This window comes from Pimephales promelas, chromosome 19 (genome assembly GCF_988280905.1).
Source record: "Pimephales promelas chromosome 19, fPimPro1.hap1.1, whole genome shotgun sequence".
Lineage (NCBI taxonomy): Eukaryota > Metazoa > Chordata > Actinopteri > Cypriniformes > Leuciscidae > Pimephales > Pimephales promelas.
Window position 1 is genome coordinate 5,858,188 of NC_142787.1, and position 21,463 is coordinate 5,879,650.

The following is a 21,463-nucleotide window of genomic DNA, read 5'->3' on the forward strand; positions in this document are numbered from 1 at the left end:
CAAAACAATCTCAACTTCCAGTTATCACTTTAAAGCTGTTTTGAAACAATCTGTATTGGATAAAGCGCTATATAAATAAAGGATTTGTATATTACTAGAAATATGCTTGCTTTAGCAGTCAAGCTATCTTTTGAAATACTACAGGGGCTAGTCAAAGCGAGGTAGGTAAAACACATGTTGTGCTGCATACTGTTATAACTGGATTGAAGCCTCTCTGGTCATGTGTGAATGGGACGGTTGGTACCTGAGGTAGTGCTTTATTGCACTGGTGATGGTCTTGATCTCCCATTCTGTGCTGTCCAGTTCCACATCTGCACAGGTTTTGGGGTCTAGAGGAGGGATTACAGCATCTTATGGTTACCTCCGCTCAACATTGGTATGGATTTACCAACCAGAATTACGGTTCCTTGCAAAGTGAAGCTTTATACACAAATGAGGCAGATGTTCTTTGAAAGTACAGTAAGAATACTGTAATATGGGATGGACTTGAGCATGGATTTCCACATTGTTGCAAAAAACAAGGTCAAGGTATTCAAAGCTGCGTAGGATTTAAATTATCCGAATTTTCATTTGATTTGACAAGATGAACTAAGAAAAGAAAATGTGTCAACCATGCAAACGATCCAAAAAAAAAAAAAAAGAGAAGATCATTTCGGTTGTAGTCAACATATCTGTCTGCACAAGAGCAATGCATGACACACTGTAATCAATAAATCTGTCTGCATGTGGCAAACTGGAATGTGGCAAACCTAGATACATTCCAGTTTACAGTGTAAATCAATGACGCAACGTGACAACCAGACCCCTCACATTACAATTAAACAAAGCTGTCTTAAAACAACTAAAAGTGAGCGTTGCAATAAAACTAGATACCATGGTACCAATGCTATCTATCTAATTTGACAACATTGGGTCTCATTCACTAAGCATGTGTATGAATTATTTTGTTTCTAACAATATAAATCAATATATATCACTTTTTATCAATTGAACACATCCTTGCAGAATAAAATCATTCAATTCTTTCAAAAAAGAAATAAAATAAATTACTGAGACTTTTGAAACGGTAGTGTATTTTGTTACAAAGGATTTCTATTTTAAATAAATGCTGGTCTTTTTATTTTTAGTCATTAAAATAATCCTAAAAAAAAGTATCACAGGTTATAAAAAAAATATTAAGCAGCATTGTTAATAACTAAGTATCAAACCAGCATATTAGAATGATTTCTAAAGGATCATGTGACACTGAAGTGTAATGATGCTGAAAAAATAAGCTTTGCATCACAGGAATAAATTATATTTTGAAGTATGTTAAAATAGAAAACCATCATTTTGAATTGCAATATTTTTTCCACTATATTATTTATTTTTATCAAATAAATTCAGGCTTGATGAGCAGAAGAGACTTTTTTCCCAAAACATTAAAAATAGCAATGTTTCAACATTTTTAACCGGTAAAATATGTATACACATTTAGGTATAGATCTGAATTTAGACGCAGATACGCATGTGTACAGCAGGCTAATCAGACGTCTGTAACGTCTATAAGAATGTATTGCTGATGCTCACCCATGGCCAGGCCGAGTAGTTTCTGCACTCTGGAGTTGACGCCGACGATCCTGTATAGTCCCTGTTCATCAATACCTGTTATAGGAAACCAAAGGTTGTCAGACACAGGCTGCTTCTGAAATCGCATACTTAAGCAAGTCTGAATTCACAGTACTCATAAAAGAGTGGGCGAAAAGTACCAACTCTTTCCAGTGAGATTCTGAAGTGTGCTTATGATGGACACTGTACTATCCCATGAGGCCACAGGAGAGGATTTATGAATGGCAGTGACGTGACGTAACTGACGCTGGTAGGTCACATCATGATAATGACATCATTGTACATGTAATATGGCTGGATTACATTCATACTACACTCAATCGTACTTTTTTAGCGGTCGTGAAGTAATTACTTATTCAAAATAAGAACCAACTCAAGAGAGTAAGTGATTTCGGACTTGGCTTTAATCATGTTCTGTTCACCATTCTGACCTTTATTTCTCAACAAAAATAAAAAACAAAACAATATCAGGGTGTACCTCTGGTTTCTACGGCATAGATGAATTTTGTGACAATGTTGAAGCCGATGACATCTAATTGGGCCACTTGAATAGAAAGTACATTGGGACAAAGAAATCAGAACAAGTTAATGGTAAAAACCAACAGTAATATAAAACATACAAGTGTTCATGAAAAGTGTGCAATTCTGTGATTCAACTGAATTATGATTTTCAAATTGAGATGACTAAACTGGCTCCTCACTTACTGGCTTCATTTTGGCTATCCCGATTGAGGGTGTACACCTGTGAGAAGACATTGTGGTTAAGATTGTGGCTGTTAACACAGAAAATCATCTCCTAATTAACCAGTACAATGTAGTTTTAGCAGTCAAGCCATCTTCGCACATAATGCAGACGCCTCATTTGCACTATTTATGTATAATCTTTTTGCTTAGTGCTTTTGAAATCAGGCTTCATGCTAGCATGCTATCTGCATGCTATTATGCTAGCACGTTATTGTTTCAAAACCTAGTGAGCTGCCTTCATAGGCATGGCGGACTACTGGATAAAATGGATTATAAATGTATAACTGATTCAAAACCAAATAATATATAAACTATTTTACCAAATATTTGTGCAGTCTACGAATTTTTATGCTGATTAGCTAAGCAGCACGCTAACTAGGGTTGGGTATCGTTTGAATTTGAACGATTCTGATTCCGATTCCGATTCCTCGTTTCGATTCCGGTTCCTAACGATTCTCGATTCCGATTCTTTTAAGAGGCAGGGTCAAAAAAGTTTAGCTAACCAACGGCCTTTCTGAAGGAAATACTCCTTCTGTAAAAATACTCCTTTTGTCACAAATTTTGCATTTTGCCGAGATTTCGTTATTTTTTAGAAAAGTGAAGCCACACTTTGGATTGCCGACGTAAGGTACTCATGTTCGACTCGCGTGGTTATGCCAACACTTCCGGTAGACGCTTCTTCGTTGGTGTTGTTCAGCGGTTTCTTCTTCCGCTCGGCGGACTGTGAATATTATAAATTTTAACTTTTGAACGATTCCGGGAAAAACGAAAAGTTAGTCTCGGTTCCAATCGATACTCGATTCTCGATACCCAACCCTAACGCTAACAGCTAACTATTAAAATCAATTTGTCCTGTGCGCTATTTCTAATGTGATGAGCACTATTTGAGATGTTGCCTAAAGAGTGTTTCATCAGTCACTGATTCTGTTTCCATTCAAGTTAGCCGTCTATGTAGGCAACAGACAAGCAAGGCAGCTCACTAGGTTTTAAGACAGAGCCTAAAACATCTTACAATACACTGCAGATTTAATTATGAAGCAAATATTTAACTAAACCAATTTATGGGAATTTAGATAAAAAAAAAGAACACAGGCTAAAGGCCTTAACATGCATATTTATGAGGCACAACGAGTCTCATGAATATGCATTCAAAACGAGAACTCACTTTATCTGATGCACAGCAGTGCCAGGCATGTGAAACACTCTTAAGATTAAGCCTATCAGATTTGAAAGCGAAACAAATTTATGATCTCTCAGATAGAGTACCGGTTCTCTTCCGTCCATGGCTTCCATCCAGAGTCTGCGGTCTTCTTCTGACAGCGCCTGCATGGTGATCACGCCAGGCCTGAAACATGTACATGTCCACACGTAGGCATGCACAGGGGTACAACCCACACACACACACACACACACACACACACACGTGTTGGGATCAACATAATGATTTTTATACTGTACAAAGTGTATATTCTCTCCCTTATCCCTAAACCATCACAGGAAACATTCTGCATTTAGTTTGATTTATAAGCCGATTTCCTCTTGGAATTTCCCTACGAGGACAAATATTCTGGATATTGTCATCTTTGTGGGGACATTTTGTCACAGGGGTACAGTTCACACACACATATACACCTCTGATGCAGCGATTAATCACACCTAACAAATATTTAATATATTTCTATATTGTAATAATTTCACAGTTATAACAGAATTAATAATGCTAGATCTTAGTTCTGCGTTTGACTTTGTTGATCATGATGTTCTTCTGTCTCGTCTGGAGCAATGCATTGGTTTAAGAGGCACCGTACTTGACTGGTTCCGGTCATTCCTGTCCAACAGAAAATTCTACGTAAATATAGGGAATCACTCTTCCACTGAAGCACAGGTTACATGTGGTGTCCCTCAGGGTTCAACGCTAGCACCGCTGCTGTTCTCTCTATATATACTGCCTATAGGCTCCATATTTAGACGTTTCGGAGTATCCTATCATTGCTATGCCGATGATACGCAGTTATATATACCATTTAAACGCGACAAATCTGCGTTAAATCAACTGACGGATTGCCTTAAAGATTTGAAACTATGGCTCAACAAAAACTTTCTCCACTTGAATGAGGATAAAACTGAAATAGTTCTGTTCGGGCCATCAGAGAAAAGTGACCTGAGCAATGTTGACTTGGGTTCGCTCAGTAAATATCGCACATCCTCGACAAAGAACTTGGGTTTTATATTGGATAGTGGCCTAAATTTAAATAAACAAATAAATACAGTTGTACGTGGCAGTTTTTACCACCTCCGGAGATTAGCGAAAGTTAAACCTTTCCTAAGTAGGAACAGTTTTGAGATTGTAATTCATGCCTTTATCTCATCTCGACTCGACTACTGTAACTCGCTTTATCTAGGACTACCTGCGTCATCTATCCATCGACTACAACTGATACAAAACGCAGCCGCCCGCTTGCTCACAGGCACTCGTAAACGGGACCACATTTCGCCCACATTACGTTTACTGCACTGGCTTCCAGTTCAGTATCGTATTGATTTTAAAGTTTTGTTGTTTGTTTATAAAGCACTAAATAATCTGGCTCCTCAATACCTCACAGAGCTGGTGACTGAACACAGACCAATTAGACTGCTTAGATCACAGTCTAATCAAATGTTAAGAGTACCCAGGTCGAAGCTACAATGTAGGGGTGACAGAGCCTTTGCGGTAGCTGGCCCCAGGCTATGGAACAAATTGCCCTTACATATTAAAACAGCGCCCACAGTGTCGGTGTTCAGAAGTCTTTTAAAAACCTATTTGTACTCCTGTGCGTTCAATGTTCTGTGAAAGTTGTTTTTATGTGTTTGATTTATGTTTTTGTTTTTGTTTTCTTATTTTATACGGATTTTAATAGATATATTTTGTACAGCACTTTGGTCGACCTAGGTTGTTTTAAATGTGCTTTATAAATACAATAAACTTGAAACTTGAAACTTGACAGTTAATCTCCAAATGTAGAATAATAATATAAAGTTATCAGTCTACACTGCATAAATTATAAATTAAAAATAGATTTATCCTTATTAAAACTACAAAAGTTATTCAGTCAAGAGCAGTGAGTGATTTTCTGTCTTTTGTTCTTTGATTGACAGCAAGTTTATTAGGCTGCTGTCACTTTAAAGGGCATATTGCAGGTTAGAGGACCCAACGAGTCAATGCATAGAAAAACAATGTAGGAACTAGATTTTCTTTAAAATATACGTATAAACACGCTACAGAAGCTTCTGCAGTCGTTTTTGTGAGAAAATTTTACTTCCGCGTCTGAAAATGGGCGTGGCGGGCGTGACGCAATGAGCGGGAGAGCCGTCGATTCACACAACAGGAAAACAATGGATCGCATGACATTTCGGACGCTGAGGAAATACTCGTATGACGGATCAAGCCATAAAGTTATGAGCCTGCTATGCTAAAGAGATCAGGGACAGGCCAGGATAATGTCAGACAGAATGGTCAGAGAAAAATTGACCTGTGAAGTGAGGAGAACCAGTGGAGAACAGGACAGGTGCCTTTTAGGTGAGAGACGTGCTTATAGGCTATACACATTCGCTAACGGTATACATTGTGCTCACAATATTGTACAGATTATTATGATGCTGTAACAGGCCAGCAGACATTAGTATGTTTAGGGTAGATTTATATACTATTAAATGTATAAAAACTTTACTTGAGTATATTTCTATACTAAAAGCATAGGCTATACTCAGGTAAATTTTTAATACATATTTTTCACTTAGGTTATAACATAAACAGAACATTAAAGATTTGAGTATTTAAACAACCAATTTTGTTTTTCAATTACAAGTCCTATTTAGGGCATGACATGACTAAGTTACCTATATAACACCATTTGGTGCCATTGGTAGTATACGACGATCAATATTCTTGCTTCGGCATACCATGTTGAACTCCATCATATCACCGGGATGCTAATCATTTGATCTGAAGTGAACGCTACACACGACCGCGTTTTCCGAGCCGATGCAGAAGAGAAATCCCGTCTCTTTACCTGCTCAAACCGCACCAGGAACGAAAGATAGGCACCGTCACTTTTATTGTAATGGAAACTTGTGGACTCGATCTTGAAGTCCTGACAGGCTGGATTTTTTGCAATCTCCATAAACACAATAATTTACCATGACGATGATAAATTAAAATGCAAAAACTAACGAAAGCACACTGACTGACGAGCGCTCTCACTGAACACTAGCCTGCGGCTCCCTGATATGACGTCAAATGACGCGATGTTGAAAAAAAAGCCGTTTTTACTAGCAGTCCAAGAAACGCTCACTTTATCTTCTAAATTAGTCCCCTTATGTTGTTTTAAAACATTTTAAACCCTGCATTAACTTTTCATATGGTATTTTCATACAAGGTTATCTATAAATTTCGATTTTTTTTTTTACCTGCAATATGCTCTTTAAGACCTGCCACACATGACGGGTGGCTCGTCATCTGTGCTTACGAGGGCATTCTTTTGAGTGTTTTTGTCCGTTCAAGTATGAAAGAGAACTCAATGCGGCCAGCAGTAAAAGAGCAGTAAGCGATTTTTGAGAAAGACTGTTGGATATTTGAAATCAACACCCTAACAAAAAAAAAAAAGAAATACACCCCTTCCTTCATTGTACGATATGCAACACTGACAATGACTGACCACTTCAGACAGCTGGCGCAAGTGTGGATGAATCAGCTGCAATTCAACTAAGACAGCAAATCTTGGTTCTGTGAAACATAGCAAAAATCAATGTTAATCAGGTATTGAGCAGAAACAAAGCAGCCTCTGTGTTGCTTGCAAGAGTGTTTTGGTGATCCATGGATCGTTTTTCTCTCCTGTTTACATAGCCAGGACTATGTACAAAGTACAAACACAATATTTCTTGAACACACTCACACACACATAGAACCGACATTTAGCAAACACTGGCAAAAGTATTTGTTTAAATGTTGATTTAAATTTCCAACAGCATTTCTCAGAAATCACGTACTGCCCCTTTTAAAAGTAAATATATTTTAATGTAGTAAACTATAATTGCATCATTCAAATATTTGAAATTACAAATATATTTAAATACATGACAAATGCTTGTCAGTACATTTGACAGTACACTATCCATATTTCAAACACAAGAAAGTATTGAATTGCATATAAATTTGTACTTAAGTCCTACGTGGGTCAAAAAGTATATTCTTTTAAAGTATATTATTTCTGTAATAAACTTTAAACGTATGCTAAAGTGTACTTTAACAAGGACAAAAGCATTCATAGTTGAAGAAACTCCCATTATTACAAACTATTCACTAATGCATTTTATATAAATACCATTGCAATTTTACAAGTTTTTTTTTTTCCTGATTGCAAAGCCACAAAAATGCTATCCACACATCTCCCCATATGTCTATTTAGCCAATAAAAAAAAGAACATCACATTCACAAAATGTCATTGTTTTCCACACCACCAGTGCACTAACACACTGTAAATTTATCTGTGGCTTCTGTCTACAAACTCCCAGTAAAAAGCCCAGTTCTATTACCATCACTCTGCCTGACCTGACATGGCCTCACCTTCAGTTGTCACACAGGTTAATGGAGTGCGAGTGTGTGCTACTGATTTACTGATAGAGCTGCCATCCTGAAATATTAAGAGGTTTTCCAACACACAGAATGGCTTTTACTTGTATGCTAGGTCCAGCCATATTTCTTCAGAAATAAAGGTCAGAGAGTGACCAGCACATGTGAAATCTGTGGTTCCCTTTCAGTCAATCACGTTCAACATTAGGCATTTACTGTATAGGAGGTTCCTGTTTTCGCATGACCGCGACTCTTCTTTCTCCGGAAAGCTGGAGTCCCCTCGGCTGTTAACCAGACGCTACTTGACACTTTGGGAGATCGATGATCTCAGCAAGAGTCTATCCACCGGGCAAAATCCCAGTGGACCCCCCACTCCTCACCGTGTCTCGACCGATTTCTCGGACTTCAAAGATTTTCAGTCCTCAAGATTTTTTTTTCATAAAAAAAAAACACATATCAACAATAATAATAAAATGCAATGTTGACAGGCATTATTTGAAAATGACATCCCATGGTGCAATGCAAAGATACTGCCATCAGACCCATCAGTGTCTTCAGTTGCTGCCTGGTGTAAGTGGCAGCAAGATGAGCAACGAGTCTGCCATCATCAAATTCACCTTTCAGAACACCAAACCGTTGGGGACCATACACCTGCATTATATGACTGACAGACAAGAACGGTCTGACCTAAAAATATCAAAATTGAAACTACTGCAGAAACAAAGACGCCTACATCTTCGATGCCCTTGAGATAAGCTAAAACATACCAAAAATTCATTTCAAAGTGAACTATCCCTTTACGACGTTAAGACGACTGCTCTAAACAATTCCCAATCTAGCTAAGTCTTTAGGCCTAACTGTTGATTATTAACTAATCATGAATATTAAAACTGATAAGTTGGGACAAAATCTCAAAATTAAAATCTCTCCAGGACTTGCTTCCTCAAAGACTCGACCCTTCAAAGACTCGGTCTTGACTTGGACTCGTATCTGAAAACCAACGGACTCGGTCTTGACTCGGACTCGACCCTTCAAAGACTCGGCCTTGACTCGGACTCGACTGTATCTGAAAAACAACGGACTCGGTCTCAACCCTTCAAAGACTTGGTCTTGACTCGGACTCGACTGTCTCTGAAAACCAACGGACTCTGTCTCGACTCGGACTCGACCCTTCAAAGACTCGGCCTTGACTCGGACTCGGCTGTATCTGAAAAACAACGGACTCTGTCTCGACTCGGACTCGACCCTTCAAAGACTCGGTCTTGACTCGGACTCGACTGTCTCTGAAAACCAACGGACTCAGTCTCAACTCGGACTCGACCCTTCAAAGACTCGGCCTTGACTCGGACTCGACTGTCTCTGAAAAACAACGGACTCTGTCTCGACTCGGACTCGACCCTTCAAAGACTTGGTCTTGACTCAGACTCGACTGTCTCTGAAAACCAACGGACTCGGTCTCAACTTGGACTCGACCCTTCAAAGACTCGGCCTTGACTCGGACTCGGCTGTATCTGAAAAACAACGGACTCGGTCTCGACTCGGACTCGACCCTTCAAAGACTCGGTCTTGACTCGGACTCGACTGTCTCTGAAAACCAACGGACTCAGTCTCAACTCGGACTCGACCCTTCAAAGACTCGGCCTTGACTCGGACTCGACTGTCTCTGAAAAACAACGGACTCTGTCTCGACTCGGACTCGACCCTTCAAAGACTCGGTCTTGACTCGGACTCGACTGTCTCTGAAAACCAACGGACTCAGTCTCAACTCGGACTCGACCCTTCAAAGACTCGGCCTTGACTCGGACTCGACTGTCTCTGAAAAACAACGGACTCTGTCTCGACTCGGACTCGACCCTTCAAAGACTTGGTCTTGACTCAGACTCGACTGTCTCTGAAAACCAACGGACTCGGTCTCAACTTGGACTCGACCCTTCAAAGACTCGGCCTTGACTCGGACTCGGCTGTATCTGAAAAACAACGGACTCGGTCTCGACTCGGACTCGACCCTTCAAAGACTCGGTCTTGACTCGGACTCGACTGTCTCTGAAAACCAACGGACTCAGTCTCAACTCGGACTCGACCCTTCAAAGACTCGGCCTTGACTCGGACTCGACTGTCTCTGAAAAACAACGGACTCTGTCTCGACTCGGACTCGACCCTTCAAAGACTCGGTCTTGACTCGGACTCGACTGTCTCTGAAAACCAACGGACTCTGTCTCGACTCGGACTCGACCCTTCAAAGACTCGGTCTTGACTCGGACTCGACTGTCTCTGAAAACCAACGGACTCGGTCTCAACCCTTCAAAGACTCGGTCTTGACTCGGACTCGATTGTCTCTGAAAACCAACGGACTCGGTCTCAACTCGGACTCGACCCTTCAAAGACTCGGTCTTGACTCGGACTCGACTGTATCTGAAAAACAACGGACTCGGTCTCAACTCGGACTCGACCCTTCAAAGACTCGGTCTTGACTCGGACTCGACTGTCTCTGAAAACCAACGGACTCTGTCTCGACTCGGGCTCGACCCTTCAAAGACTTGGTCTTGACTCGGATTCGACTGTCTCTGAAAACCAATGGACTCAGTTTCGACTCAGATTCGACCCTTCAAAGACTCGGTCTTGACTCGGACTCGACTGTATCTGAAAACCAATGGACTCAGTTTCGACTCGGACTCGACCCTTCAAAGACTTGGTCTTGATTCAAACTCGACTGTATCTGAAAACCAATGGACTCGGTCTGCCCCTCTGTTTTGTCTGTTTTGTAGTGTGTTTTGAATTGGGCCCTTCACAAGCTCCAATTAAAAATGTTAACGCAGAAACACATTTTCGATCTGTTCCCAATATTGGTTTGCAACGATCAACCAGAAAGTTTCAAATCTTGATTCTCCTTCGCTTTGCGTTCAAGGGTCGAGCATATAAGTACAAAGTCCTCCCCCTCGGGGTGTCGCTGTCACCTCACATCTTCTCAAAGGTCTTGGAGGCGGACCGTGTTCCCATGAGATAACACGGCGTTCCTCGACAACAACAACTACCTCGACAACTGGCTCATACTGGCCCAGTCACAAGAGCGGTGGTGCAAACACAGGGACCTGGTGCTCAGGCACCTCAGCCAGTTGGGACTTCGGGTCCACTGTGAGAAGAGCAAACTCTCCCCTGTGCAGAGGATCTCTTTTCTCGTTACGGAGTTGGACTCGGTCAACCAGACAGCACACCTCACAGAGGAATGTGCTCGGTCAGTGTTGAACTGCTTGAATTCGCTCAAAAGCATGACAGTGGCCCCACTGAAACTTTTCCAGAGGCTCCTGGGACATATGACATCTTCAGGCGCTCGGATTGCTTCATATGAGGCCGCCTCAGCACTGGCTTCATGGCTGAGACCCAAGATGTGACTGAAAGGAAACATCTTGGTTATGTATGTAACCCCACTCCCTGAAGAAGGGAATGGAGAGGTTACATCCCGTCACCACAGTTGCTGTACCACCACTGAGTGGCCGGTACTCGGCTCCTCAGAAAACACCTGAAATGCACTGCGGGGCGGAGTGTGCGATGCAAATCTCGCATTGACAATGTGCATGGGCTCTCAGACGAGATCCCAATTCATCAGCCGTTCTGATGTAACGGTTCTGTTCCCTTCTTCAGGGAACAAGGGTAACATAAGTAACCGAGAAGTTTTCTATCCCAGGTATTGATGATCAGGGGCTATACAGGACCGCTGAATTAGAGAAAGATTTTCGCTTGGCAAAAAAAACTTTATCAAAGCACTGATTGGACTGTCAAATGACTGTTCATACTGTTATTTTGCAAATCCTGAAATCTGATCTGTTTGTCAAAATAATGTTTTCAATATCCGTGATAGCTACATCGGTTGCTATAGTAATAAGATTTTCTTTTTACACCATCTGAGAACAGCAGTCAATGTGGAAAGAACAATGGAAATCATGTTCATCATGACACACTGTTACCGCTCTATGACCAGAGGCATATTAAAACACATTAAAATGCAGATAAATATATAGTGTTGTAAGGCTCGTCGCTTTCCATTGTAAATTGCGCTCGTTCCTGTTGCGTGAGCGTCGAGTCTGAGGAAGAGGCGGAGGAAACAACAACTCTCTCGAATATTTTGAATTTGAACTGCATTACCATTTCAACCGCAAGCTGTCAATATTACATACTGTGCCTTTAAACGGAAATATAATAAGGTATATACTTGAATCTTAGTGGGGAAAGAAAAATTGATTTAATTCAAGATATATATTCTGTGGAAATATAATTTTGCTGTAAAACAAGATATATATATTTTTGCAGTGTGCAAAGCGGGCTATTAACTAACACTCCAATATTGCATCACCATTCTGAGGAGGGCTGAGGACATTTTGGCTGCTTTCTCCTACCCTCAATCCATAAGATGGCCACTTTACCTCTGCATTCTTAGTTACTGCAACAGTTCTGACAGGTTGAAGCTATCTGCAGTGTACTCTTTCTATGCTTGGTAGACCTAGTTAAAATCTCCACCCCCTTTTTCCTGAGCAGCAGCCAGGAAGTGTGACTCCCACTGGATGTTATGTGGACTAAAGCGCCATCTGGTGGCGGGTATGCGGGCCGTCAACTCACCGGTCCACGGCTTCAATGTCAAAGCAGAACCTCTTCTCAATGGAGTCCGTTTTCCTTCTGGTGCAAGATTTGAGCGTAAAGCTTTCCTCATCTCCCTGAAAGAGAAACACAAGGTTGAATATAGGCACCAAATTTTCACACTTTGACTGATTTTTACGCGGGCTCGGACAGCTCACAGGAAAATGTGACCAGATGTTCTATATTTACAGACTACACTGTCATCACATAAATGATTATATAAATGTATGATAAAGTGTCAGGTTCCTCCATATCTTCTTGCAAAGTCTGGCCAAGGAATGGGTGTTCAAATGCGGTCAGCTATTTTTATTCCAACACTTCACAACTCCTTTACCGACTAACAACACATTACACACATGCCTCTGGAGTTCATTACCAGAGCGCTGGCGTTCTCTTTTTTTCAGTGACATTCTCTTTTTTCAGTGACCTCTCCACTTACAGTCTAATTGTTTCTATCAATTCACTCTACTGAGTGACTTCTCATTAGTTTTCTGTCTCTCTTATCATACCAGAAAGGGTGATAAGGTAAAGCTAGCGTAACGATTGCATACTAAACAAACTGAGCTCATGTTAGCACTCATCAGAAACTACAAACGACAAATGGGACACTGCAGTCTAGTCTACAGTAAGTGTGCAAGACTAAGTGCACAATTAGGGATAATGTCATGTGTTATGGAATATTTTAGGTTATTTAATAATGTTTCCTATGGGAAGCATTAGTATTTGAACCCTTAACCTGAAATTTTTCTTTTTTTTGGTCCATAATTCAACAACACCATTTGTGCTGCAAATATGAATTATCATATTGTGTGTCTTGTTGAGCTGCAGTGTGCTATCACTACTGGAATTGATAACACTTACAATTTTTATTACGAAAATACATGACTTGGATCAGTATGCAGCCACAGAACACCCTAGCAACTCCCTAGTAACCACCTTAGCAAAAACCTCTGCTTATCAACCTTTGTCACATTTTTAACTCATCACATTGCATGTTTAATTCAACATGTTTTTTTGTTTTGTTTTTTGTTTTTCGGTGCCAGATTTGACTTCTCTTCTAAAACATTTTTCTCATTAATATTATTCATATATAGCTCACTAAAATATCATGCCAAATATGTTGAAGATGAGCAGACAGGCAGTCGACTGGTTTCGCAGATGTGAAACATTAGGTTTAAAAAACACTAGAAAAAATGACTGGAATATATATATATAGGAATATTTAATGTACATTAATTACAAATTCAATATTTTAATTCTATTTAGAACTGGCTTTTGAGTGAGCCGGCTACATAAGCTTCTGTAATCTATAATGAATTTGAACTGTTTTGAACTGAGTCTGCAAACATGATTCTAATTAAAATTTGATTTTAGAAAAGTAAAATTAAAATGGAATGAAACTTGAAAAAAAAAGTAACTGTGTGTTACATCACTAGAACAATGTTATATATTTTGTTGACTTGTGTACTTACATTAAAGGAGTAGTTCACTTTTAAAAAAAACTTTTGCTGATAATTTACTCACCCCCACGTCTTCCAAGATATCCATGTCTTTCTTTCTTCAGTCGAAAAGAAATTAAGGTTTTTGATGAAAACATTCCAGGATTTTTCTCCATATAATGGACTTCAATGGGAACCAAACGGTTCAAGGTCCAAAAGACAGTTTCAGTGCAAACTGCAAACTGTTCAAAGGGCTTTAAACGATTCCAGATGATGAATAAGGGTCTTATCAAGCGAATCGATCGCTCATTTAAAAAAACAAAAACAACAAAGTTTAAGTTTTATGGTCGTCTTGCTCTGTTAGCTTTAGTTAGGATGTGATGTCCGTTCGTGACTCTCCTATTCGAACTCGTTCATCAAAATGAACGAATCTTTTCCCGAGTCAACTCGTTCATTTTGTTCGTTGAATGAACCAAATGACACGAAAAAAGATTGATTCATTTTGATAAACGAGTTCAAACAGGAGAGTCACGAACATGCATCACAGAACAGAGCAAGGAGAGCATTTGAGCTTATAAAATTTATACTTTGTTATTTTTATTTTTTTTAAATGAGCAATCATTTTGCTTGATAAGACACTTATTCGTCGTCTGAAATCATTTAAAGCCCTTTGAACAGTTTGCAGTTTGTACTGAATCTGTCTTTTGGACCTTGAACCGTTTGGTTCCCATTGAAGTCCATTATATGGAGAAAAATGCTGGAATGTTTTCATCAAAAAACTTAATTTCTTTTCGACTGAAGAAAGAAAGACATGGATATCTTGGATGACATGGGGGTGAGTAAATTATCAGCAAAAGTTTTTTTAAAAGTGAACTAATCCTTTAACCCAAATGTTTCAAACAGTGTTTAAATCCAGAGAAATCAGCTATTTTAACCAGTGTAACGGCCGGTTGCCTGTCATTGATGTCATATCCGCATTACCCCTCTTCTGAAACACCAAAGACGCTTTAATATATGTGTTTTATCAACAGAAAATGAATCATTGTTATATAGCTCAACATGGTTTGCATTGAAATAATTATTTTGAATGATTCAATGACTCACTCATTTATACTTCACCTGTTTCATTACTGGATGAATCATCATTTTTTATAAATCTTTTGAATGAATGATTCAAAGACAAATACATTTTTTCACTTGTGAAGATATTTTCAGAAGGTCAGTCACTCTATTCTGACCTCTACTGTAGACATCAGTGTTTATATCCAATCTATAAACTTTTATCCCAGTCCTTCTATGATCATTTAAATTATTTTTAACACAGCTGTCATCTAGGAATGAGACCAGGTGGGTGATCGAATCGAGGTCGTTATGTTTTAACAATTAATTGCGCAGCTATAGACCATTTCACAAGATGTAAACAACACTGGTCCAGAAGCACTTCCTGTTTCAGTTTTTTAACACTACATAAAAGCTGGGATAAAATACAACCAACAGAACATTTAAAACTGAATCAAAAAGTTAAACAAACATCTTTAAGATGTTTTCTTTACATGTGAAATAAAGAAAACAGTTACAAACTGAAACAGGAAGTGTTTCTGGACCAGTGTTGTTTACATCTTGTGAAATGGTCTATAGGTGTTGGACTGGCAATTCCTCTATTGTTTAATTGTTTAAAATTGCAATTCGGTAAATTGCTCTTCCTGCTGACAGCAATTCAAATTCCAACTCAAGAATCGAAAGCAATTTTTTTAAATTCTGCAATTCGCCTTTATTCAATTAAATGTAGGAGAATTTCGTGCATTTCTAAGTAAATATGTCAGCAATAACATAAACCATACAAATCAGGACACAATTTGATTCTGAATTGAATTCACAATCATAATAAAACCGTTGTTCTGTTTGCTTTTCTCTTGCAGTTGGCAGGCTTGTCTGTTTAGTTTGGTTGTAAGTGGTCGGAATGTAATCAGGCCGCATACAGTCCCTGGTGTGAGATTCGTGCTATTGACCCTGTGTGTGTGTGTGGCAGAAGAGAGTGTGACGGGCACAGAGCCAGGGGCAGACGCTAGTGCCAGCTCAACCATGCGACACACAGCTTTCTGTGCAGGATAAGCGTCGTGTCAGTGCCAGCAAGGGGAATAAGCACGTGGCCAGTGCCAGAATACACTCTCCATTCCAAAGGTTACACATGCTGCTGAGTGAAAGGGTACGAGGGACTTTGTATCTGAGAAAGAGTGTGTTTGTGTGTGTGTGTGAGAGAGAGAAACGTACATTTTTGCCCCCAGACTTCTGATCGAACAGCATCAAGGTCATGCGTTTGGGCTCTCGATGATAGGAGCAGTAGTACTTCACCCATGTGGACACAAAGGGACCTGATTTGGTACATGAGAAAAAGACAGTTAGACCACAAGATACAGATCACAAAGCTCTCCTTCCAAGAGTATTAAAGGTGCAACGTGTGATATTTCTGAGGATCTATTGACAGAAATCCAATATAAGATCCATAGCTATGTTCAGTGGTGTATAAAGACCTTACTCAATGAATCGTTATGTTTTTATTACCTTAGAATGAGACATTAATATCTACATTACCGTGGGCACCCTCTTCTATGAAGGTCGACATATTGTGACGTCATGTTTAGGGTTGGGTATCGAGAATCGAGTATCGATTGGAACCGAGACTAACTTTTCGTTTTTCCCGGAATCGTTCAAAAGTTAAAATTTTGATTCCTAGTTTCGATATTCACAGTCCGCCGAGCGGAAGAAGAAACCGCTGAACAACACCAACGAAGAAGAGTCTACCGGAAGTGTTGCATAACCGCGCGAGTCGAACATGAGTAGCTTACGTCGGCGGTCCAAAGTGTGGCTTCACTTTTCTAAAAATAACGAAATCTCGGCAAAATGCAAAATTTGTGACAAAAGGATTTTTACAGAAGGAGTATTTCCTTCAGAAAAGCCGTTGGTTAGCAAGGTTAGCTAAACTTTTTTGACCCTGCCTCTTAAAAGAATCGAAATCGAGAATCGTTAGGAACCGGAATCGAAACAAGGAATTGGAATCGGAATCAGAATCGTTCAAATTCAAACGATACCCAACCCTAGTCATGTTTCTACCGTAGCCGTCAGCGTTACAGGGCACGTTTCGTTTATATTTTGTGTAAAAGTGGTGTAAAATACAGTATAACAGCTCATATTAACCAGCTAAACTTTTACTACCCTTCTAGAAAAAAATATATAGTTGGATAGTTTCATGTGGTTCTTCTCCCTCGCTGTATTATGGTTTTGCTATGTGGGGAGAAAGTGCTGGTTACGTTCTTGAGTCAATCAGCTTATTACTATTATTATATTATATATTGAGACCCTTGATCCTCACCTGACTATGGCTATGTAAACTTTATCCATGAAGTGATTTAGTGACTGCGGTACAGAAGCAGTGACAATGTTACACACTGTACTAGCTTACACTTGCTATTCTCTACTGTCTCAGACGACGATATGTTTGTCCCGTTTTAGCCACCGTAGCTTTTTCGAAAGGGAGGGGTGAGCAGTGGGCTGAGTCATTAGTGCAACTCGCAACCGAACCACTAGATGCCGCTAAAATCTACACACTGCACCTTTAAATATGAAATATTCAAGAATTATTAAGACATCTGGTCCAGATATCTTAATACCAGTCTATTATTATAAAATATTACTCTTTGATATTTATGTGTGTGATTTTTATTTGATTTACCTCTAAATTCTTTATTTCTATTATTTTAATTGAAAATATGCGTTTAGCATTATTTCACAAAAAAGAAAAGACATCATTCCAGTCCAATTTTAGTCATTGTGTGTCTCTGCTGACCCTTTTGTGGGAAAAAAAAAATAAATTACAATGATCTGCATTTCGTGATAATTGCCACTAGAGGGGCCTATAGGAACTCTATGGAGATTCTAAATAAACTCAAATATTAATTTACTACAATTTAAATTTCTTACTGGAAATGACATAAAAATCATACATTTACACAAACTGACCACCAACTGCAACTTTCAGATGCCATATTTCTTTTTATAGCTCAAGTGTCACAGAATGGAAAGCAGAGGATTGTGGGATATCTAAGGCAGTGATGCTGCCTTCAAAAATCGATCAGACGAAGGTATCACAGGGGACAGGAAATGGAACTTTTACAAATATACTTTAGGTACACTTTAAATGTTCGAACGCTGCTAAAATATCCAGGAGCAGAGTGTCCCCAGGATCAGGAATTAAAACCACCGCTATAATAGAGTGCCGAAGTTACGATGTCACTCTGTAGGCCAAAACGAGCTTCTGAGTTGTCCTACAAAGTGACGTCATCGCTTCGGCACTCTATAGAATATAATTTATGCTAATATAATCCTGACGCTAAAATAACCCTAGTGTGTTCCATTTCACGTTTTAGACTGACACAAGCACACTTCCCAAAGCACTTTTTTACGTTATTTTCAAACACGACAAACATTACCACTCAATGCACATTTCATTTAAACTGGCACAATAAGTGCATAAGACAATCAAATTAAAAATGTTGGCACAGTCTGTTTCAGAACATTTCAGTTGGAAACTGCCATGAACCATGCCAAAAACAACCTAATATTTTAGCAAAAATGACTCCGCAGGCACATATTTTTCATGAGCCTGGGTTGCAACAAAGCTCTATGAATAGTGAAAAATCATATAATATAACAACAGTTGCCTGCAATATGACACGGCTGAATTAGAGTCTTTGCTAAATACAATACAATTTAGATAATACACATACACAAATTCTTTGTTTCGTGACAATTTTTTCAATTAACAATTTCTGTATCCACGCAAACATCTTTGAATGTATGGCGACCCAACATTCAGAGAAGTTTGCATTGACACAGAAATTGTCACAGAAAAAAAGAATTTGTGAGGTAGTATTGTGGGTAGTGTATTTGATTAGTAATTGAAAATTTTAATGAAAAATAAAATCACACTAACTTCTACAGAGGCCACAAGTCAGTGTGATCAGTTGTGTCTTAGAAATAAGAGAAAAGCTCCACACTTTTCAACTTACGTTTCTCCTGCACAAACAGATATCCCTGCATTGTGTGCGGACTGATGCTCTTGTGTTCGTGTGGGTTTTCCTTCATCTTCTTCATCAAACATTCCACCTCTGAACGTGTACTCGCAAACCGGTTCCGAGTCTGAAAGACCACAGCGACAATTTAAGAAGGTGAATGATTCAACAGATGAAGATTCAAGAAAGCTTGTAAAAATGAAAGCTGCTCAAATATAACACATATCTGACTAGGGTCATTTTGAAGAGGCCAGTTTTATCATATTTGTAATTTATGTATTGGCAAAAGGACATTGACTGCTCCCATCAGGGGTCATGTTGATCCTGTCCAGTGAACATACACTCATCCCAATGGACTTAACAAAACATGACATGGTGATGATTCTCATTTGCAAATTATTAAAGGTTATGGCTCACCCAAAAATGAAAATTCCATCATTAATTACTCACCCTCATGTCGCTCCAAACCCGTAAGAATTCTGTTCATCTTCGTGACACAAATGAAGATCTGAGAGCTTTCTGTCTCTCCATTGACAGCTACACAACTAACACTTTGATACTCCAAAGAGTTTTTAAGGAGATGGTAAAACTAATCCATTTCAATTGAGTGCTTTAGTCTAAATTTTCTGAAAAGACTCGATCGTTTTATATGATGAACAGATTGAATTTAGGGTTTTATCACATATAAACATCGATCAGAAAACATAAACAGAAGCTCAACCGAACCTGCTTAATGCACAAGAACAAACCTCTTCTTTGAAGCTCAAACGTGCTGCGTAACACGAGAATGAACCTCATTGGTTCTTGCTGAAGCTCAAACGTGCTGCGTAACACGAGAATGAACCTCATTGGTTCTTGCGGAAGCTCAAATGTGCTGCGTAATACAAGAATGAACGTCATTGGTTCTTGCTGAAGCTCAAACGTGATGCGCAACACAAGAATGAACCTCATTGGTTCTTGCTGAAGCTCAAACGTACAGCGTAACACGAGAATGAACTATTTACATTTGTTGTAAATAGTTAAAAACACAAAATGTTTAATAAATAAAGAATCACACACAAAAAGGGGTAATTTCAACATCTGTGAGGGTCTGTTGTAAGAAATGGACTCACATTTTGAATGCTGATAGTGAGGTCTGTCTTGAAATGGTTGAAGTCTTTGGCCAGTTCGTACCCATGGTGATAATATGTAAATAGACCCTGTAGAAAAGCCAGCAACTACACACAACAAAACAGGAAAGCAGATGTCGTGAACAGGACATACAGTTTAATTTAAAGATGTATAACAGCAATCATATTTAGATCATTTAATTTCAGTCAAAATTATACAAGCTTTACTAACAAAAAAGTACCAGACCATCCCATCCCAGCAAACACTAGTCCGATGGCAGCGTCGTGTCCCTGGCCAAAAATGATCGCGGTCGCGGTTCAACTTTAACTTTGGAAATTTCTTCAGCCACGACGTGACGTGTCGCATGAGCGGGTGCCTGCGGTTTTGATCCGAAATGAGCGGGTGCCTGCGGTCACCCGCGGTTACCCGCAGTTACGGGTCATCCAAAAATGTTTTTAATTATATTCGGGTCGCGGTCGGTCGGGTCGTTTGAAAAAAGATGCCAATTAAACATTTGTATATAGTACTAGACACAATTTTTGATGAAATATACAGCCCTACACATTATTGGCTGAATAACTGGCACGAAGATAACACACAAGCTCAGTCTAAACAGTTCTCGGTTCTTTACTAGTGATTGGAGAACCGCTGTCCTTGTGCGTTCGGTATACGCAGTATCAGCTGCTCGTGCTCATCACTTCTCTCAACAGTGGCACCAACATGTCTCGGTTCAGTGAACTGTTGGAGTTACTGGAGTAAAATATAATTCTGGATATTGATTTATTTCGATTCGGAGGCGACTGTCAGGCATGTCTGAAAGTGAGTAACTTTAGTAAGATGTGGATCAGCACTGACGCAAGACGCGAACTGTTTCGAACGATTCAGTTCGAGTGTACTGGTTCGGTTCACTAAAAAGAACCGGTTCAAAAGAACGATTCGTTCACGAACCGGCCATGTCTATGATCACTACAGTCTGCAGAGATGGAGGCGGCAAGAGAAAAGGTGAAGACTGGGGAGTGGAAGCTCCGCAAATACACAAATAGAAAGAGTAAAAGTGTGGGAGACATTTACTGAAATAATGAAAGATGATGACCAAAGTGCTGGCTTTGCCTTTGTTATGTGTAGGCCTACGTCTTCTTGCGATGCTGTGTTGTTACACGTCTATGGCCCAATGGGCTATATGCACGCATAAGTTCCGCATTTGACGTAAGATGCTCGTCCATTTCCGGTTGTGTAGATTAAAGCGGAGGAAAAC

At 39.5% G+C, this 21,463-nt stretch overlaps 1 protein-coding gene across 3 annotated transcripts in view; it reads right to left on the reverse strand.

Annotated features, from left to right (window-relative positions):
• LOC120461923 (rho GTPase-activating protein 26) overlaps positions 1 to 21,463 on the reverse strand; it is a 147,941-nt gene that overhangs the window by 59,092 nt on the left and 67,386 nt on the right. For all 3 annotated transcript variants that reach the window (XM_039650251.2, XM_039650252.2, XM_039650250.2), the window contains exons 7-15: positions 20,211 to 20,315; positions 19,096 to 19,225; positions 16,301 to 16,401; positions 12,573 to 12,667; positions 3,619 to 3,697; positions 2,314 to 2,350; positions 2,087 to 2,152; positions 1,570 to 1,644; positions 245 to 329 (exon numbers count right to left, since the gene is read on the reverse strand). In XM_039650251.2, coding sequence (XP_039506185.2) covers positions 245 to 329; positions 1,570 to 1,644; positions 2,087 to 2,152; positions 2,314 to 2,350; positions 3,619 to 3,697; positions 12,573 to 12,667; positions 16,301 to 16,401; positions 19,096 to 19,225; positions 20,211 to 20,315 — 773 coding nt within the window. The remainder of the gene's footprint in view (positions 1 to 244; positions 330 to 1,569; positions 1,645 to 2,086; positions 2,153 to 2,313; positions 2,351 to 3,618; positions 3,698 to 12,572; positions 12,668 to 16,300; positions 16,402 to 19,095; positions 19,226 to 20,210; positions 20,316 to 21,463) is intronic.